Here is a 16,906-nt window from a genome sequence, read left to right as displayed (position 1 = left end):
CCTTTTTTTCCCAGGGCAGGAATAGCAAACACCAGAGGACATTTGTACAAATTGAAGGGAGGAAAGTTTAGGGGAGACATCAGGGGTAAATTTTTTTGCACAGAGAGTTGTGGGTGGCTGGAATGCCTTGCCGGGATGGTGGTGGAGGCTGAAACATGAGGGGCATTTAAGAGACTCTTAGGCAGGCACATGGATGAAAGAAAAAGAGAGGGTTATAGAGTAGGAAGGGTTTGGTATTTTTTTATCTAGGAATAGATGGGTCGGCACAACATCAAGGGCCAAAGGGCCTGTACTGTGCTGTAGTGTTCTATGTTCAAAAACCTTTTGAAATAAATTGGCCAGTTTAAGAGAGCATACTTCTATTCATCCAAATAAAATTATATACACTGCTACCAAATTTGGTCTCAAATTTCTTTCCTTCAAGTGGAAAGAAGTCTATTTTCCAGTCGAATCTTACAGCTGACATTTCTTGAAATTTAGCACCTTCGGCCAAGCTCATTTAAATTTGATGAGATCATAAACAATTTGATTTTGTCACCGTTTTTTTCTCTCCCGTGTCATAAAGCTTTGAGGTCAACAAAGGACCCCAGAGTCAGTGACGATTTGCAACCAGGAACTGGCATAAGTGGAGCAGGCAGAGGAGAGGGGGGCAGCATGGACGATAAGTCTGACGACGAATTCAGTGAAAAGTTGGAAGCAGAGCGCAGGAAGCTCGACATGGAGCGTAGGATGAGGAAGACATATGAAGCCATTGATCCAGAAACTACTCAGTTAATGGAAGAAAGTTCCACAATTCACGAGTCTCAAAATGGTTAGTACTTCAATTCTGGGCAGTAATTATTACTTTGGCGTTTGTGTGGATCATTTTCTCTTGTAAATGAGAGCTAGATATTCGGAATAAAAGAGAAAATATCCCCATATAAATATCTTCGACAGGATTTGATGATTCTAGCAGAATCACCAATTGATTTGAGGAAGGAAAAAAAGTCATTTAACGATGTGTAAACACAGAAATGCTGGGGGAACTCAGCAGGTCTTGCAGCGTTCATAGGAGGTACCTTCACACATACCCTGAGCCCTTCTTCTGGGTATGAGGAAAATGCAGGCCGGTTTCCTGAATAATAAGGCTGAAGGAGAAGGGAAGATAAGGCTGGTAGGTGTGAACCATGTTCCTGGAATCATTCGTCAATCTTCTCTGAACCCAGCCATCAGGAGCATCCAAATCAGGACTGCCAGGCTGGGGGATACCTTTCCCCGCAGGCTGTGTGACTGATGAACAGTATTTATTTTATATTTGTATATATACATGTAATTATTATAAAGGTAAAGGTTCCATTATTGTCATACAATACTACATTTAGAATGTAACATACATGAAATGCTTTAACTTTAAGACAGACTGAGATTCGTCAGTTTGTCCAGCCCCCCTCACAGAAACCTACAGCACCTCGTTCCTACGCGGTCTCCCGTCCAAGTACTGACGAGTCCTGAGCCTGCTTAGCTTTGAAGATCCGACAATCCCAGATGTATGCTGTATGTATATTGTATGTGTATATGCGCCTGCACCATGGTCCGGAGAAACACTATTTCATCTGGTTGTCTATGTACGATCAGACGATAATCAACTTAAACTTGAAGGGAAAAGAGTAACTAGGGAGGAAACAAGAGATGAGTGAGGGCCCAGGTCAGTATGTCTCATTTGCAAAAACATTAATGCTCGAGGTACAGACAGAGTAAATGCAGCTCAGTTTTTCCCACTGAGGACATGGGTTGAGGATGAAAGGGGAAAAGTTTAATTTTTGATATAGATATACAGCACAGTAACAAACCCTTTTGGCCCATGAGCCTGTGCTACTCAATTACACACAATTGACCTACAACTCCAGTATGTTTTTAAATGGCGGAGAAAACTGGACAGCCCGGAGGAAACCCATGCGGAGACACGAGGAATGTACAAACTCCTTACAGACAGTGCCGGATTCAAACCCTGATCGCTGGTGCTGTAATGGTGTTGCGTTAACTGTGCTGCTGTTTGAGGGGAACGTTGAGGGGAACTTCTTCACACAGAGAGTGGTGGGGTTGTGAAACCAGCTGCCAGCTGAGTTTCTAACATTTAAGAAGAATTTGGACAGGTACATGGATGGGAGGCTTTGCATTGGGTGCAGGTCAGTGAAACCAGGCACAGTAATAGTTTGTTAAAAAAAAACCATGAAATGCTGGTGGAACTTAGCCAGTCTTGCAGCATCCATAGGAGATAAAGGATAGATGGACGAGGTTTCATGCCTGAGCCCTTCTTCAAGGAATAAGCAAAGAATAAGAAATAAACAGGAAATCTCAGAATAGATGCAGCGCTGGCTGGGGGAGGAGTCCAGACCAACACGAGGTGTTAATTGGATATAATAAGGGGAGAAGTGAGACTTGAATTTGTCTGTGCGAAGGGAGAGAGTCAGAGCTAGTAAAAGGCGACGGGGAAGAGGTTGGGGGGTGGGAAGTGAGAAGGGAGGGAAAGATTAATGAAAACCAAATAAGTCGATGTCAATGCCATCTGGTTGGAGGATGCCCAGATGGCAGATGAGATGCTGTACCTCCAATTTGTGAAACATTTTTACTACAATTACAGCATCTGCAGACTTCTGTGTTTCATACATTAATAGTTCGATATAGATGAAAAGGGCCGAAGGGCCTGTTTTATGAACTGTTTCATTCTATAGTTCCATAGCTCACTCAGTAGAAACATCACTCTGATGTGTTGAAGAGGAGAGGATGGAGATCTTAAAATGCATCAAGGTAGACAAATCCTTGAGGCCTGATCAGGCGAATCTGTGGAAAACTAAGGAAGAAATTGTGGGAACTCGAGCAGAGATATTTGTGTCATTAGCCAGAAGACTGGAGAGTTGCAAATATATATTTATATAAGAGGGACTGCAAGGAAAAACCTGGGAAATATAGTCCAGTGATAGGTAAGTTCAAATATAAGTCGTCAAGTTTATTGTCATCTGATTGTACAACCTGATGAAACAGCGTTCTCTAGTTCTTGGTGCAAAATGCGCACATACACCACTAGACATACCTCACATACATACAAATGGTACATATGCAGAACAAGTATTTCATCTGTATAAATAAATATTGTTTCATGTTTATGAGAGTCTCGGATGGTCAGTGTGAGCAGTTCCCTTGGTCGTTCAGCGTTCTCACTGCCCGTGGGAAGAAGCTGTTCCTGGGGGAGTCACGTGATGGAGTAGTGGCCGGTAGGGGAACTCCAGCCCTCTCCAGAAAAGTTAAAAAAAGATAGAGAAAAAGCAAAGGCACAAACTTAAAAACCAAAACAAAGTGAAAGTAAAAGTGTGAAGAAAATGGCAGCGAAGAAAGAAAAACCAAAAACAACGGGAAGAAGAGAAGAAGGAAAGACGTCGGAAGAAGAAGGTGAAGGCCTTACCTGTCCGAAGAGGCCCGCCGCGGAGAGAGAGGCCCGCTCCCGCAGGTCAGTGGAGGTCCCGGGCTCGGGACGACAAAAATGGCTCGCAGAGCCGAGTAAAAGGGTGCAACTGCACATGCGCGAGGAGTCGCGCATGCGCGATGCGCATGAAAAAAACCACACTGACGGGAGGGGGGAACAGCTGCGGAGTCGATCTCCACAGCTGAGAGAGACACCTGCAGCACAGCAACAGGTGCAGAACACAGACAATAACGAGAACAAGAAAGAAGAGGGTAAAAAGAAAACAAGGAAACAACAGATGGTCAACCCAGAGGGAGAAGAAGAACAGAAAGAAGTGGAAGAAGAAGAGAAAGGCAAGACAATGGATGTAGCTTTTTTTAAAGAATATATGGAATCAGTGAAAGAATGGCAATTACAGGAATTTGATGAGATAAAAAGAAAAATTAAGAATGCAGAAGAAAAAATGAATAAAATGGAAGTGGCCATATCAGAATTGGCAAAAAGAGTGGAAAATATGGAAAAACGAGAAACATTTGTAAATATGGAAGTAAAAGACTTAAAAGAGAAATTAGAAGAATCTAATAAAAAAGTTAAAGAGGCACATGAACTGTTAGCTCAGAAGATAGAAAACTATAATAGAAGAAATAATATAAAGATAGTGGGCCTTAAGGAAGATGAAGAAGGCAAGAATATGAGAGAATTTATAAAAGATTGGATCCCCAGGGTCCTGGGAAGACCAGAATTACAGGAAGTAATGGAAATAGAGAGGGCACATAGAACTTTAGCCCCGAAACCACAACCGCAGCAAAAACCAAGATCTATTTTAGTAAAATTCTTAAGATATACAACAAGAGAAAATATATTGGAGAAAGCAATGAAGAAAGTAAGAGAGGACAAAAAGCCACTGAAATATAAAGGTCAAAAATTTTTTTTCTATCCAGACATAAGTTTTGAACTCCTGAAGAAGAGGAAGGAGTTCAATACAGCGAAAACGATCTTATGGAAAAAAGGATATAAATTTATGTTAAAGTACCCAGCGGTACTTAAAATAATTATTCCAGGGCAACAAAACAGACTATTCTCGGATCCAGAGGAAGCAAGGAAATTTGCAGAACAATTACAAAACAAGCAGAGAGATGAAGACATGTAATAAGAGTAAAAATGACCACGATCTATATGTATGTGTGTAAAGGGGGATATGTGTGTATATATATATAGTGTGCATACATGACTGTATCCGTATTTAGAAGAAAATATATAGAGTATAGACAAGAATTAATGAGGGAGGGAAATTGAATAGAGGGAATAAGGAGGGAATTAAAAGAGTGACCTTTGTTACATATGAAAATTGAAATCTTTTCTGGGGGGGCTGGGTGGGGAGGAGTTAAAGTCACTGCAAAATCAGCTGACGTTTGCGAGTGAATTCGCAAATCCAAATGGAGAGGGGAGATGTGGTTGTCCGACAAGGGATAAAGGACAACTCAGGAGGGGGAGGGGAGATTGGGGTTAAAGAAGTTTTAAATAGGAGAATAGGGAAAATGTTTGATGTTTTAGAAATGTTGTCTTATAAAGTGTTCAAAACAAGAAAGCAGAAATGGATAAGAAGTAAAGGTAATAATGGAGAAACGGAAAGGGAAGATAAACAAAGTATAAAATGAACTATATGACTTTAAATATTAACGGAATACATAACCAAATTAAAAGGAAGAAACTGCTAAATTTACTGAAAAAAGAAAAAATTGATATAGCATTTGTGCAAGAAACACATTTAACTGAATTGGAGCACAAGAAATTAAAGAGAGATTGGGTAGGACACGTAACAGCAGCGTCGTATAATTCAAAAGCAAGAGGAGTAGCTATATTAATTAGTAAAAAATGTGCCAATTAAAATAGAAGAGGAAATAATAGATCCAGCAGGGAGATATGTAATGATAAAATGTCAGATATATTCGGAGTTTTGGAATCTACTCAATGTATATTCACCTAACGAAGAAGATCAAAAGTTCATGAAAGATATCTTTTTGAAGATAGCAGATACGCAAGGGAACATATTAATAGGAGGGGATTTCAACCTGAATTTGGATTCAAATATGGACAAAACTTGGAAAAAAATTAACAGAAAGAACAAAGTAACCAAATTTATAATTAAATCGATGGAAGAAATGCAACTTTTGGATATATGGAGGAAACAACACCCAAAGGAAAAGGAATATTCATATTACTCGGCTAGACATAAAACATACTCAAGAATAGACCTATTTTTGTTATCAGCTCGTATGCAAGATAGAGTAAGAAAAACAGAATATAAAGCGGACCATTCACCCTTAATATTGACAATAAAGTTAGAGGACATCCCTCCAAGAATGTATAGATGGAGATTAAACTCCATGTTACTCAAAAGGCAGGATTTTAGAGAATTAATTGAAAGACAAATTAAAATGTACTTTGAAATAAATACGGAATCAGTGAAAGATAAGTTTATACTATGGGATGCAATGAAAGCGTTCATTAGAGGGCAAATAATAAGTTATGTAACCAAGATGAAGAAGGACTATAATCAGGAAACAGAGCAGTTGGAAAGGGAAATAGTAAATATAGAAAAAGAATTAGCAATGAAGGAAGATACAACTAAAAGAAGAGAATTGGCAGATAAAAAAATAAAATATGAAACACTACAAACATATAAGGTGGAGAAGAATATAATGAAGACAAAACAGAAATATTATGAACTGGGTGAAAAAACGCACAAAACAAGCTAAGAAAATGGTATTGGCATCAAGGAAAAAAGACAAACAAATCACATATAAATCAAAGGAGATCAAGGAAAACTTTAGAGAATTCTATGAACAATTATACCAAACTGAAAACGAAGGGAAAGAAGGGAAAATAGATGAATTTCTAACTAAAATTGAACTACCAAAACTACAAATGGAGGAACAAAATAAATTAACAGAACCATTTGGAATAGTAGAAATACAAGAGATAATAAAAAAATTACCAAATAATAAAACACCAGGAGAGGATGGATTCCCAATAGAATTCTATAAAACGTTTAAAGATTTATTAATTCCTCCCCTCCTGGAAGTAATCAACCAGATTGATAAAACACAAAGCTTACCAGATTCATGCAAAACAGCAATAATTACAGTAATACCAAAGACAGGGAAAGATCCACTCTCACCAGCGTCATATAGACCAATATCTTTACTTAACACAGATTATAAGATAATAGCTAAACTATTAGCAAACAGATTAGCAGATTATGTACCTAAAATGGTAAATCTAGACCAAACTGGATTTATTAAAAAAAGACGCACAACAGACAATATTTGTAAATTTATTAACTTAATTCATGCAGTAGAAGGGAGTAAAGCGCCAACAGTAGCAGTTGCTTTAGACGCAGAGAAGGCCTTTGTCAGAGTAGAATGGAATTATTTATTCAAAGTATTGCAAAAATTCAGTTTACCAGAGAAGTATATTAATTGGATTAAAGCATTATATAAGGGACCATTGGCGAAAGTGACAGTAAATGGATATGTATCAAAGCAATTTAACTTAAGCAGGTCAACACGGCAGGGATGCCCACTTTCACCTTTATTGTTCGCGTTAGCTATAGAACCACTAGCAGAATTGATAAGAACAGAAAATAATATAAAAGGGATAAAAATAAAAGATAAGGAATATAAAATCAGTTTATTTGTGGATGATGTTATAGTATACTTAACAGAACCAGAACTATCAATAAAAGAATGATATAAGAAATTGAAGGAATATGGAGAAGTGTCGGGTTGCAAGATTAACGTAAATAAAAGTGAAGCAATGACTATGAATAATGCGGATTTCTCAAAATTTAAGAAGGAATCACCATTCAGATGGCAAGTGCAAGCAATAAGATACCTAGGTATACAAATAAATAAAAATCTCGGCCAACTATATAAACTCAATTATTATCCACTAATGAAAAAATTACAGGACGATTTAGAGCATTGGAAAGATTTACCACTAACACTAAAAGGAAGGATAAACTGTATTAAAATGAACATTTTTCCAAGGATATTATACCTATTTCAGGCATTGCCAATACACGTGACAGAGAAATTCTTCAAGGAGTTAAAGAAAATAATAAGGAATTTTTTATGGAAAGGGGGGAAACCGAGGATAGCACTAGATAAATTAACAGAATGGTATAAACAAGGAGGCTTACAACTGCCAAACTTTAAAAATTATTATAGAGCCGCACAATTAAGATACCTATCAGATTTTTATCAAACAAGGGAAAAGCCAGATTGGACTAGATTAGAATTAGATAAAATAGGGGAAAAGATACCTGAACACATATTATATAAATGGGATGAAAAATTGGTACAACATAGAACTTCTCCAGTATTACATCATCTACTCAATATTTGGAAGAAGGTTCATGTAGAAAGAAATAAAACAAATTATCAATTACCAAAACTAATATTGACACAAAATAAGTTACTCCCTTTTACAATAGATAACCTTTCCTTTAGAGAATGGGAGAAAAAAGGGATCAAAAGAATAGAAATTTTTTTTCAGGAAATAGATTATTATCCTTTGAACAAATGAAAGATAAATACAACATAACTCAAGATACAGTGCTGGCATATTACCAATTGAGATCCTACTTGAAGGACAAATTAGGAAGCAGTCTGAGGTTACCAGAGGGAAGTAACTTTGAATATGTGATTACAGATACAATGATAATCAAAAGATTTATAACAAATATGTATATTAAACTGCAAGAAAAGGAGAATGAGGAAACAAATGGTAAAACTAAACAAAAATGGGAACAAGATTTAAATATAAAGATAAAAAAGGAAACATGGGAGAAGTTATGTTCTGGAACGATGAGAAATACAATAAATACGAGGTTACGTATGATACAATATAACTGGATACACAGGCTATACATTACACCTCAAAAGTTAAATAAATGGGACCCAACAGTATCTGACAGATGTTTTCGTTGTAAAAAGGAAATGGGAACAACAATTCATGCAATCTGGACATGTGAGAAAGTAGAAAAATTTTGGCAAGATCTAAACCAGATATTAAATAAAATTACAGAAAACAATATACCAAAGAATCCAGAGATCTTCCTCCTAAGTAACATAAAAAATAAAGAATTTGGAATTGATTTGGAGGATGCACAAAAAAGATTTGTTAAGATAGCTCTAGCCGTAGCAAAAAAATGTATTATGTCAACCTGGAAATCGGAAGATAATTTGAAAATACAACAATGGTATATAGAAATGAATAAATGTATTCCATTAGAAAAAATAACATATAGTTTAAGAAATAATATTGAAATATTCGAACAAATATGGGAGCCTTACATTAAATACAATAGCGAAAACCTACCGGGGACAATCATTACCTAAATTAACGAAAGGAGAAGGAAATGAAAAGAATTGACTCAATGGAATTTCTTGTTTATTTTTATTGAATGACATTGTTTGACTGGTTTAATGTATCCTAGATTTTGTACTTTAAATGAATGGGGGGGAGGTTAGGAGGGTGGGATGGGAGGAGGGGGGGGGGGGGAGAAAATGACACTGTATATGTGTGTAAAGGAAAAAGTGTGTATCATGGTTAATGTGGTTTATGGTGTGAAAAATAAAAAATTTAAAAAAAAAGGAAGAAGCTGTTCCTCAGCCTGCTGATCCTCCTGCACCTCTTCCCCAGTGGGAGCAGCTGAAAGATGCTGTGTGCGGGGGTGGAAGGGGGTCCTCCATGACTTTGTGCACTATTTTCAGACAACAATCCTGGTAGATCATGTTGAGGGTGAAGGTGGGGGGATGGTGGGGAGGGATACCTCGGTGATCCTCTCTGCCACCCTTCTGGTCCTGCAGATCGACCTCCGATCCATTTCTCTGCAGCAACCCCACAACACTGTTTGCAACCGACCAGGATGCACTCGATAGAGCTCCTGTAGAAGTTTGATATAGTGGGGGCCAGTAGCCTCGGCCATTTCAATCTTCTCAAACAATACTGTCACTGTTGTGCTTTCCTGACAAGTGAGAAGAGCAGGGATGAGAGCAGGGATATGATGCTGAGGCCCTGGTGTGGTGTCACTTGGAGTATGGGATATAGTTTTGAGCTCCTGATTGAAGAAAGGATGTTCTGGCATTGGAGAGGGTTCAGAGACGATTCACAAGAATGATCTCTGGAATGAAGGGATTAGAATATGAGGAACTTTTGAGCATTCTTGGACTCCTTGGAGTTTAGAAGAATGAAGGGGAGCTCATAGAAGCATTTCAAATGTTGTAAGTCTTGGACAATGTAGATGTGGCAAAGTTGTTTCTCATGGTAGAGAAGTCAAGGACAAGAGGATTGATGGGCACCCATTTAAAACAGAGATTTGGAATTATTTTTATAGCCAGAGAATGGTGAATTTCTGGAGTTTGTTGCCATGGGTGGGTGGCTGTGGAGGCCAGGTCATAGATATATTTAAGCCAGTGATTGATAGGTATCTGAATCATCAGGGCATCAAAGCTTATGGGTAGAAAGCAGGAGAGTGGGGTTGAATGGGAGAATGGATCAGCTCATGATGGGATGGTGGAGCAGAGTCAATGGGCCGAAGGACCTGCTTCTTCTCCTATTACCTTACCGGACTAGATCAGAAGTACAACTTGGTCAGCATGGATGAGTAGCTTCCATGTGGTCTATCCGTATGACTCTTCCTGTGGTTGTCAACCTCTTGAAATACAGGATTACCTGGCGTGATTAGATTTCTATATCTTTGACATGGGATCTCTGTTTCAGTATCAGAACCAGGGCTCGAGAAGGTGCTGAGGGCAAGATGGGCTCCCAAAGGGTCTCTTGGGTACTGAAGGCTTTCTGGTTGTGTCGGAGAATTGGGTCTGGAGCTCGAGCTGCTGGTGAGTCTCTGCAGCTGCAGGAGTGCCCGAGGCTGAGGGAGTGCCCGAGGAGATTCTGGAGACCTCTGAAGGGACTCTCTTGCTTTTCTTTCTCTCATAGGGGGTGCTGTACGACACTAATGGCGACTCTGTTTGCCTTACGGCAGGCAGAAGGGAATTTTGGTGTAACATAACATGTTCTGTCCTATTGCGTGATAATAAATAGAATCTTAGCTTTCCTGTGCTCCACTTGCTTTGTATGTTATTTTGCTGAAGGTGTTGTCATTCATTGTTCGCAGAAACAGTATGTCATAGACAATTCCAAACAGAAGAGGGAGTGCAATGTCAGAGGGCAGCATCCAATGAAGGTGCATCACCAAGTGTCCAAAACAAGTTGTTAGAAATGCACCTGGCATCACTGCAGGTTAGGCAGCTGAGCGTGCAACTGAGTTCAACAAAGAAATTTCTCATGGAGAGGCTGGAATGCCCAAATCTCCCACCAGACATACGGCAGGGGCTGGAAAGCAAGCTGGCAGAAGTGCAGCACGCGCACTACGGAGCAGTGCTCAGTGTGACGGAAGTCCTGCAGGAAGAAAATGAAATTGTGAAAGCCTGGTACAAAAAGCAACTCACTGCAGGTGAGTCATGAATGCTAAAACGGGAATTAGAGTGGTCATCCTCCATCTTTCTTTCGGCTACATCCCCCCTCCCTACCACCCAATCCCTTAGAACCATAGAACCCCCAGATCATTACAGCCCTTCTGTGCCAATCCAATTTTTTTTGCCTAGTCCCTCTGACCTGCATCCAGTCCATAGCCCCCCCATATCTCTCCCATCCATGTACCTGTCCAAATTTCTCTTAAATATTAATATTGAGCCTGCATTCACCACTTCAGCTGGTTCCACACTCCCACCACTCTCTGTGTGAAGAAGTTCCTCCTCATGTTCCCCCTAAACTTTTCCACTTTCATTCTTAACCCAGGTCCACTGGTCTGTATCTCAACTATTCTCAGTGGAAAAAGCCTGTCTACATTTACTCTGTCTGTCCCCCTCCTAATTTTAAATACCTCTATCAAATCTCCCTTCATTCTTGTACCCTCCAGGGAATAAAGTCATAACCTGTTTAACCTTCCCCTGTAACTCAGTTCCTGAAGTCTGGGCAACATCTTAGTAAATCTTCACTGCCATCTTTCCATCTTACTCCAGATTTGGCCTCATCAATGTCTTATTCAACTTTACCATAACATCCCATCTCCTCAACTAAATACTTTGATTTATGAAGGCCAAGATGCTAAGAGTTCTCTTTTTGATCCTATCCACCTGTGACACCACTTTCAGAGAATTCTGTATCGGTGTTCCCAGATTCGTCTGTTCTACTGCACTTCTCAGAGCCCTATCATTTACCATGTATGTCCTGTCTTGATTTGTCCTTCCAAAATACAGCACCTAGGACTCTGCTCAAAGTTTATGGAACCCTTCCCTGTGAGGCAGTCAAGTTTTTGTTCCTTCTGTGCTTTTCTCCTACTGACTGCAAGAGCAAACATAAAATTAAATTTATATTTCATGAAGTGAAAAGAAAGTTTTTACTTAATCATGCTGTGGCACCCGGGGAATTGAGAATAGTTGGCTTAGAGTTCAGATTTTAGATTTCAGATTTATTAGAGTACATATATGACATCACATACAACCCTGAGATTCTCATTTTCCTGTAGATGAGGCAGAATTACCACTTATTGGTCGTGCATAAAAAAAAACTGTAAACAGATATTGAATGTAAACAAATCAGTTCCTGACTGAGTTTGTTGTTGAGTCTGATGGTGGAGGGGGAGCAGCTGTTCCTGTACCTGGTGGGGCGAGTCCTGTGGCGCCGAGACCTCTTTCCAGAGGGCAGCAGTGAGAACAGAGTGTGTGCTGGGTGGGGTGGATCCTTGATGATTGCTGCTGCTCTCTAATGTTCTCGATGGTGGAGGGGGTTTTGCCTGTGAAGTCCTGGGTTGTGTCCACTATCCTATGGAGGGCTTTATGTTCAGGGACATTGGTGTCCCCATACCAGACTGTGATGAACAGGCCAGACTCTTTGGCATTGAGAATGACTTGATAATGCTAGTATTCATTTTGATTTGCCACCCTGTACAAACTTGAAAGTTAAATGCTTTGTTCTCCCTTGAGTGGGTTCAGCTATAATGAACCTCATCAATTGCCCTGGGACACTAGTATAGACGACACTTTCCTTATTCTAATATATCCTAATTTCAAAGTGTCTTCTTCCAAAAGCATGAGCTACGATATTCCAAATTTCGATCTCTTTAATTCCGCAAATCAAACTCTGTGGCTGTTACTTTATGTAGCTTTAATTTGTTAATTAAAAATGGATAAACATTTTGCATAGCCTTGCATTAAAACTTTCAAAACTTAAATAACAAAGTACCTTATGACAGAGATATAAAATGTAGATAGAGATACTCAAACTTTAAAGAGATACATAACGGTATTTTAAAGAGATGCAAAAATTCAAAGAAAATTTTCTCGTGCTCACATTTCCTTCACATGTTGAAGAATAATGAGCAAGCCGTTAGACTGGGGGATATTTTTATGACATATTCACTGAGGTAACACTACAAACAATAAAACTAACTAAGAATCAAAAACACAAGGTTTTAACCTCTACAACTGGGACAATTGGAGATGAAAGCTGAAGAGAGTCACCAGAAAGACTGTAAGCCCTGATTTATATTGACAGATTGTGGTTTTGTGTACAAACAGCCAGCACTGTTTGCTTAATAACTGATTGGTGGAGTCTAAGGAAGTGGTTCCCAGTCTACACTCGTCATCAACCATTGTAATCTCCCTTGTTTACGCAGAATACCCTGGTTTAGATCATAGAGCTGATGTTCCCAGTCTACACTAGTCATCAACCATTGTAATCTCCCTTGTTTACGCAGACTACCCTGGTTTAGAGAATACAGCTAATGTTCCCAGTCTACACTAGTCATCAACCATTGTAATCTCCCTTGTTTATGCAGAATACCCTGGTTTAGATCATGTTATTGTACTCTCCACTTGTTTGAGAAATTTGGTCACTCGTTCAGACAGGATCCCTCACTTTAAGAGGCTATTCTGCCCATTGATTTTGCTCCACTATTTATTCATGAGCTGATCCATTATCCTACTCAGTCCCACTGCCCAGCCTTTTCTCCATATTTTTTGGTGCCCAGAGCCCCTCCAATTTCTACATTAGCCTCCTTCAGGTCTGAAGGGATATCTTGTTTGCTTTACGACTTACTCCTCTTTAACCTGTGTAAGTTCCATGATCTCATTGCTTCTTTTCCTTAATTCCCATGACTCTGTGCTCTGATGAAAAAATAAATTAAGATCTCCCCCATCTCTTTTGGCTCCATACAATACTAACCACTCTGATCTTCAAGGGGACCAATTTTGTCCCTTTTGCTCTTAATGTACCTGTAGAAACCCTTAGGATTTTCCTTCACATTGTCTGCCAAAGCAACCTCATCTCTTCTTTTCACCTTCCAGATTTCTTTCTTGAGGGTTTTTCTTGATTTTTTAAATACTTTTCAAGTACTTAAATTTCTCCATGCTGCCTATACCTGCTATACACCTTCCAAACCAGATCCCCAATATCCCTTGAAAACCAAGGTTCCCTATGCCTTTGAACATTTCCTTTAATTCTGGCAAACACTGTACTCTTAAACTCCTCTGCCAGGATATTGGTTCCCCTCGAGTTCAGGTGCAACTCATCCCACTTATACACGTCACCCTTCCCCAGAAAAGATTCTAATGAGCCAACCGTCCGTGCCCCCCTCCCCCCCTCCACTGCTCCATCTCTTTATTTGCGTTGTCTTCCTGTTCTGTCCTTCCCCAGCTTGTGGCACTGGGAGTAATCCAGGGGATGACCACCTTGGAGGTCCTGCTCTTCAGCCTCTTTCCTAACTCGTTAAACTTTCTTTGCAGGGCCTCTACCCAACTCCTGCCTATACCATTGGTACCAATATATACCACGACTTCTGGCTGATCACCCTCCCCTCAGAATAAAGAATATTCTGCACGCTCTCAGAGACATCCTGGATCTGAACACCAGACAGGCAACACACTATCCTGGAGCCTCTTTTGTGACCTCAGAATCTCCTTTCTTCCCCTGACTATCGAGTTCCCTATGACTGTTGCTGTACCTGACCACCCTTTCCTTCTGAGAACTCAGAACTGACCACGGTGCTATTGGTCTGTCTGCTCATGCCTGGCCCAGATAGGGAATTCCCCAGCAGTATCCAAAGGAGTATGCTTGTGGCTGAGGGGAATGGCCACAGAAGTATTCAGCTCTGCCTCCTTGTTCTTTCCTGCCTGTCCACCAATTACCTTCCTCCTGTCTCCTAGAATTGAGAGCATCCATGTCTATCACCACCGCCCCAGCTTCCCGAATAATGCGGATGTTCATCCAACTCCAGCTCCAATTCCCAGACAGGCAATTCACGCTTCCCCAATTTGTAAGGAGCTGCAGTTGGATGCACTTCTCGCAGATGAAGTAATCAAGGATACTGTTGCCATCCCTAACTATCCACATTCTGCAAGAAAAGCATGTTCCTGCCACTGCCTGCCATTCCCCACTATCTATTAAACAGGAAAGAGTGAGGAAAACCTGTCCTTACCTTTCCTCAACATTCACCTCCACCTCAGCCTCTTGAGTCAAAGCTTCAAATTCCCACTTCTACACTAGGCCACTCACACCCGGCTGGCTCCAGCACTGGCCACTCTGCTGGTGCCTGCTTCCCTTTTATTTGCTTCTTTTGATAAATTACAATTTGATTGGTCCACTAAAGTGCTGAGCTCAGCAAATGCTCCCTAATGTTTCCGACTTCACAGCACAGCGATCGGTCAAAGACGGCACATTAACCTGAGTTTACCTCTCGGCAGATTAACCTGAGTTTACCTCTGAGCTTGAGCATAGCTATCTTATAAATCTTACAATTATTTATGCTATTTTTCCTACAAGGTCAATTCCTCCATTCATTTACCTTCAACCACTGGCAGCTGTGGAGGTCAGGCCATTGGGTGTATTTAAGGCAGAGAATGCTGGGTATCTCAGTTGTCAGGGTTATGGGGAGAAGGCAGGGGAGTGGGGCTGTGGATCAGCTCATGATGGAATGGCCAGGCCAAATGACCTACTTCTTCTCCTGTATCTAATGGTCTTATGGTCTAACCCCCCTTTGTGTTTTGTCAACATTGAGCATTCAAAGTCCAAAGTTTCAAAGTTCAGATTTATTGTCAGAGAGCATACGTGACATCACATACAACCCTGAGATTCCTTTTCCCTTCAGGTATGGCAGAATTACCACTAACTGGTACTGTAGTGCAAAAAAAACTACACAGTGTACTTGTAAACAAATAAAGAACTCTAAACAGATAACGAATGTAAACAAACTGACTATGTAATACAGAGAGAATAAAAAATAAAATCAATAAAGTGCACAAGTCAGAGTCCTTAAATGAGTCCCTGATTGAGTTTATTGTTGAGGAGACTGATGGTGGAGGGGGATCAGCTGTTCCTGAACCTGTGGTCCAAGTCTTGGGGTACCGATACCTCTTTCCTAATGGCAGCAGCGAGAACAGAGTGTGTGCTGGATGGGGTGGATCCTTGATGATTACTGCTGCTCTCCAATGGCAGGGTTCCCTGTAGATGTTCTCGACGGTGGGGAGGGTTTTGCCTGTGATGTTCTCGACGACAGGGTTTTCTGCTCAGAGGTATTGATGCCCCCATACCAGACCAGAAGTTGCCAAGGTTTCCGATGCCATACCAAACCTCTGCAAACTCCTGAAAAGATTTTTTTCAAGGAATATATGTGGCCCGAAGGCCTGTATTTATACTCCAGAGGCTTTGGTTTGCTTTCTTCTCCATGACATGAAATGAATGTTTTCCTGCAATTGTCCACTTCCTAAATTATTTCCTCAAAAGACATTACCATCCACTTAAAACAGAGATGCGGAGGAGTTCCTTCAGCCAGAAAGTGGTGAATCTGAGGAATTTGTTGCCACAACCAGTTGTGGAGGCTGGGTCATTGGATGAATTTAAGGCAGAGATTGATTAGCCAGGCATCAAAGATTATGGGGATAAGGCCGGGCAGTGGGGCTGAGTGGGAAAATGGATCAGCTCATGATTACCAAATATTCTATCATACAGGGTGATCCTCAAAACCTTAAAATTGGGAAAAGTAGAATCAAGCCTTGTCTCAACATGCCCCGTTAGTTATTTGCAAAGCCTCAGCGCTCCTTCGCGGGGTCCATCCATCGAGTCTGACTGTCGTCGACTCTGTCCAGGCTTTAAATAGCTGGTTACAGAAACCAACAGTGGTTTATTTTAAAATATCCAGATAAAAGTTTCATCAGCGAGACATTGAGGGGACTAATGGTGGTACCTCAGTTGTGGAAATCCTGGAACAACACATCTCTCTCTCTGCAAACCTGCGAGAACCTTCCTGAGCGGTAAACATTTACCTTTCACGCACCAAAGCCTGGTGAACTTTATACATGTTAAATTCTGTGCACAGTCTAAGAATTGCCTGCAACCAGTGAA

At 40.4% G+C, this 16,906-nt stretch overlaps 1 protein-coding gene across 11 annotated transcripts in view; it reads left to right on the top strand.

Moving 5' to 3' along the window:
• Nucleotides 1–605: 605 nt before the first annotated feature.
• Nucleotides 606–16,906, top strand: part of LOC138751968 (uncharacterized) — a 158,699-nt gene continuing 142,398 nt past the window's right edge. For 10 of the 11 annotated variants that reach the window (XR_011350294.1, XM_069915049.1, XM_069915046.1 and 7 more), the window contains exons 1-2: nucleotides 606–811; nucleotides 10,623–10,961. Coding sequence is in view for 10 of the 11 variants with exons in the window: in XM_069915049.1 (XP_069771150.1) it covers nucleotides 655–811; nucleotides 10,623–10,961 (496 nt within the window). In the remaining variant the exon portion in view is untranslated. The remainder of the gene's footprint in view (nucleotides 812–10,622; nucleotides 10,962–16,906) is intronic. The other variant, XM_069915042.1, reaches the window with a different exon arrangement.

Source organism: Narcine bancroftii, chromosome 1 (assembly GCF_036971445.1).
Source record: "Narcine bancroftii isolate sNarBan1 chromosome 1, sNarBan1.hap1, whole genome shotgun sequence".
Classification (NCBI taxonomy): domain Eukaryota; kingdom Metazoa; phylum Chordata; class Chondrichthyes; order Torpediniformes; family Narcinidae; genus Narcine; species Narcine bancroftii.
Note: the sequence above shows the minus strand (reverse complement) of the source record. Positions and strands in the feature narration are given on the sequence as shown.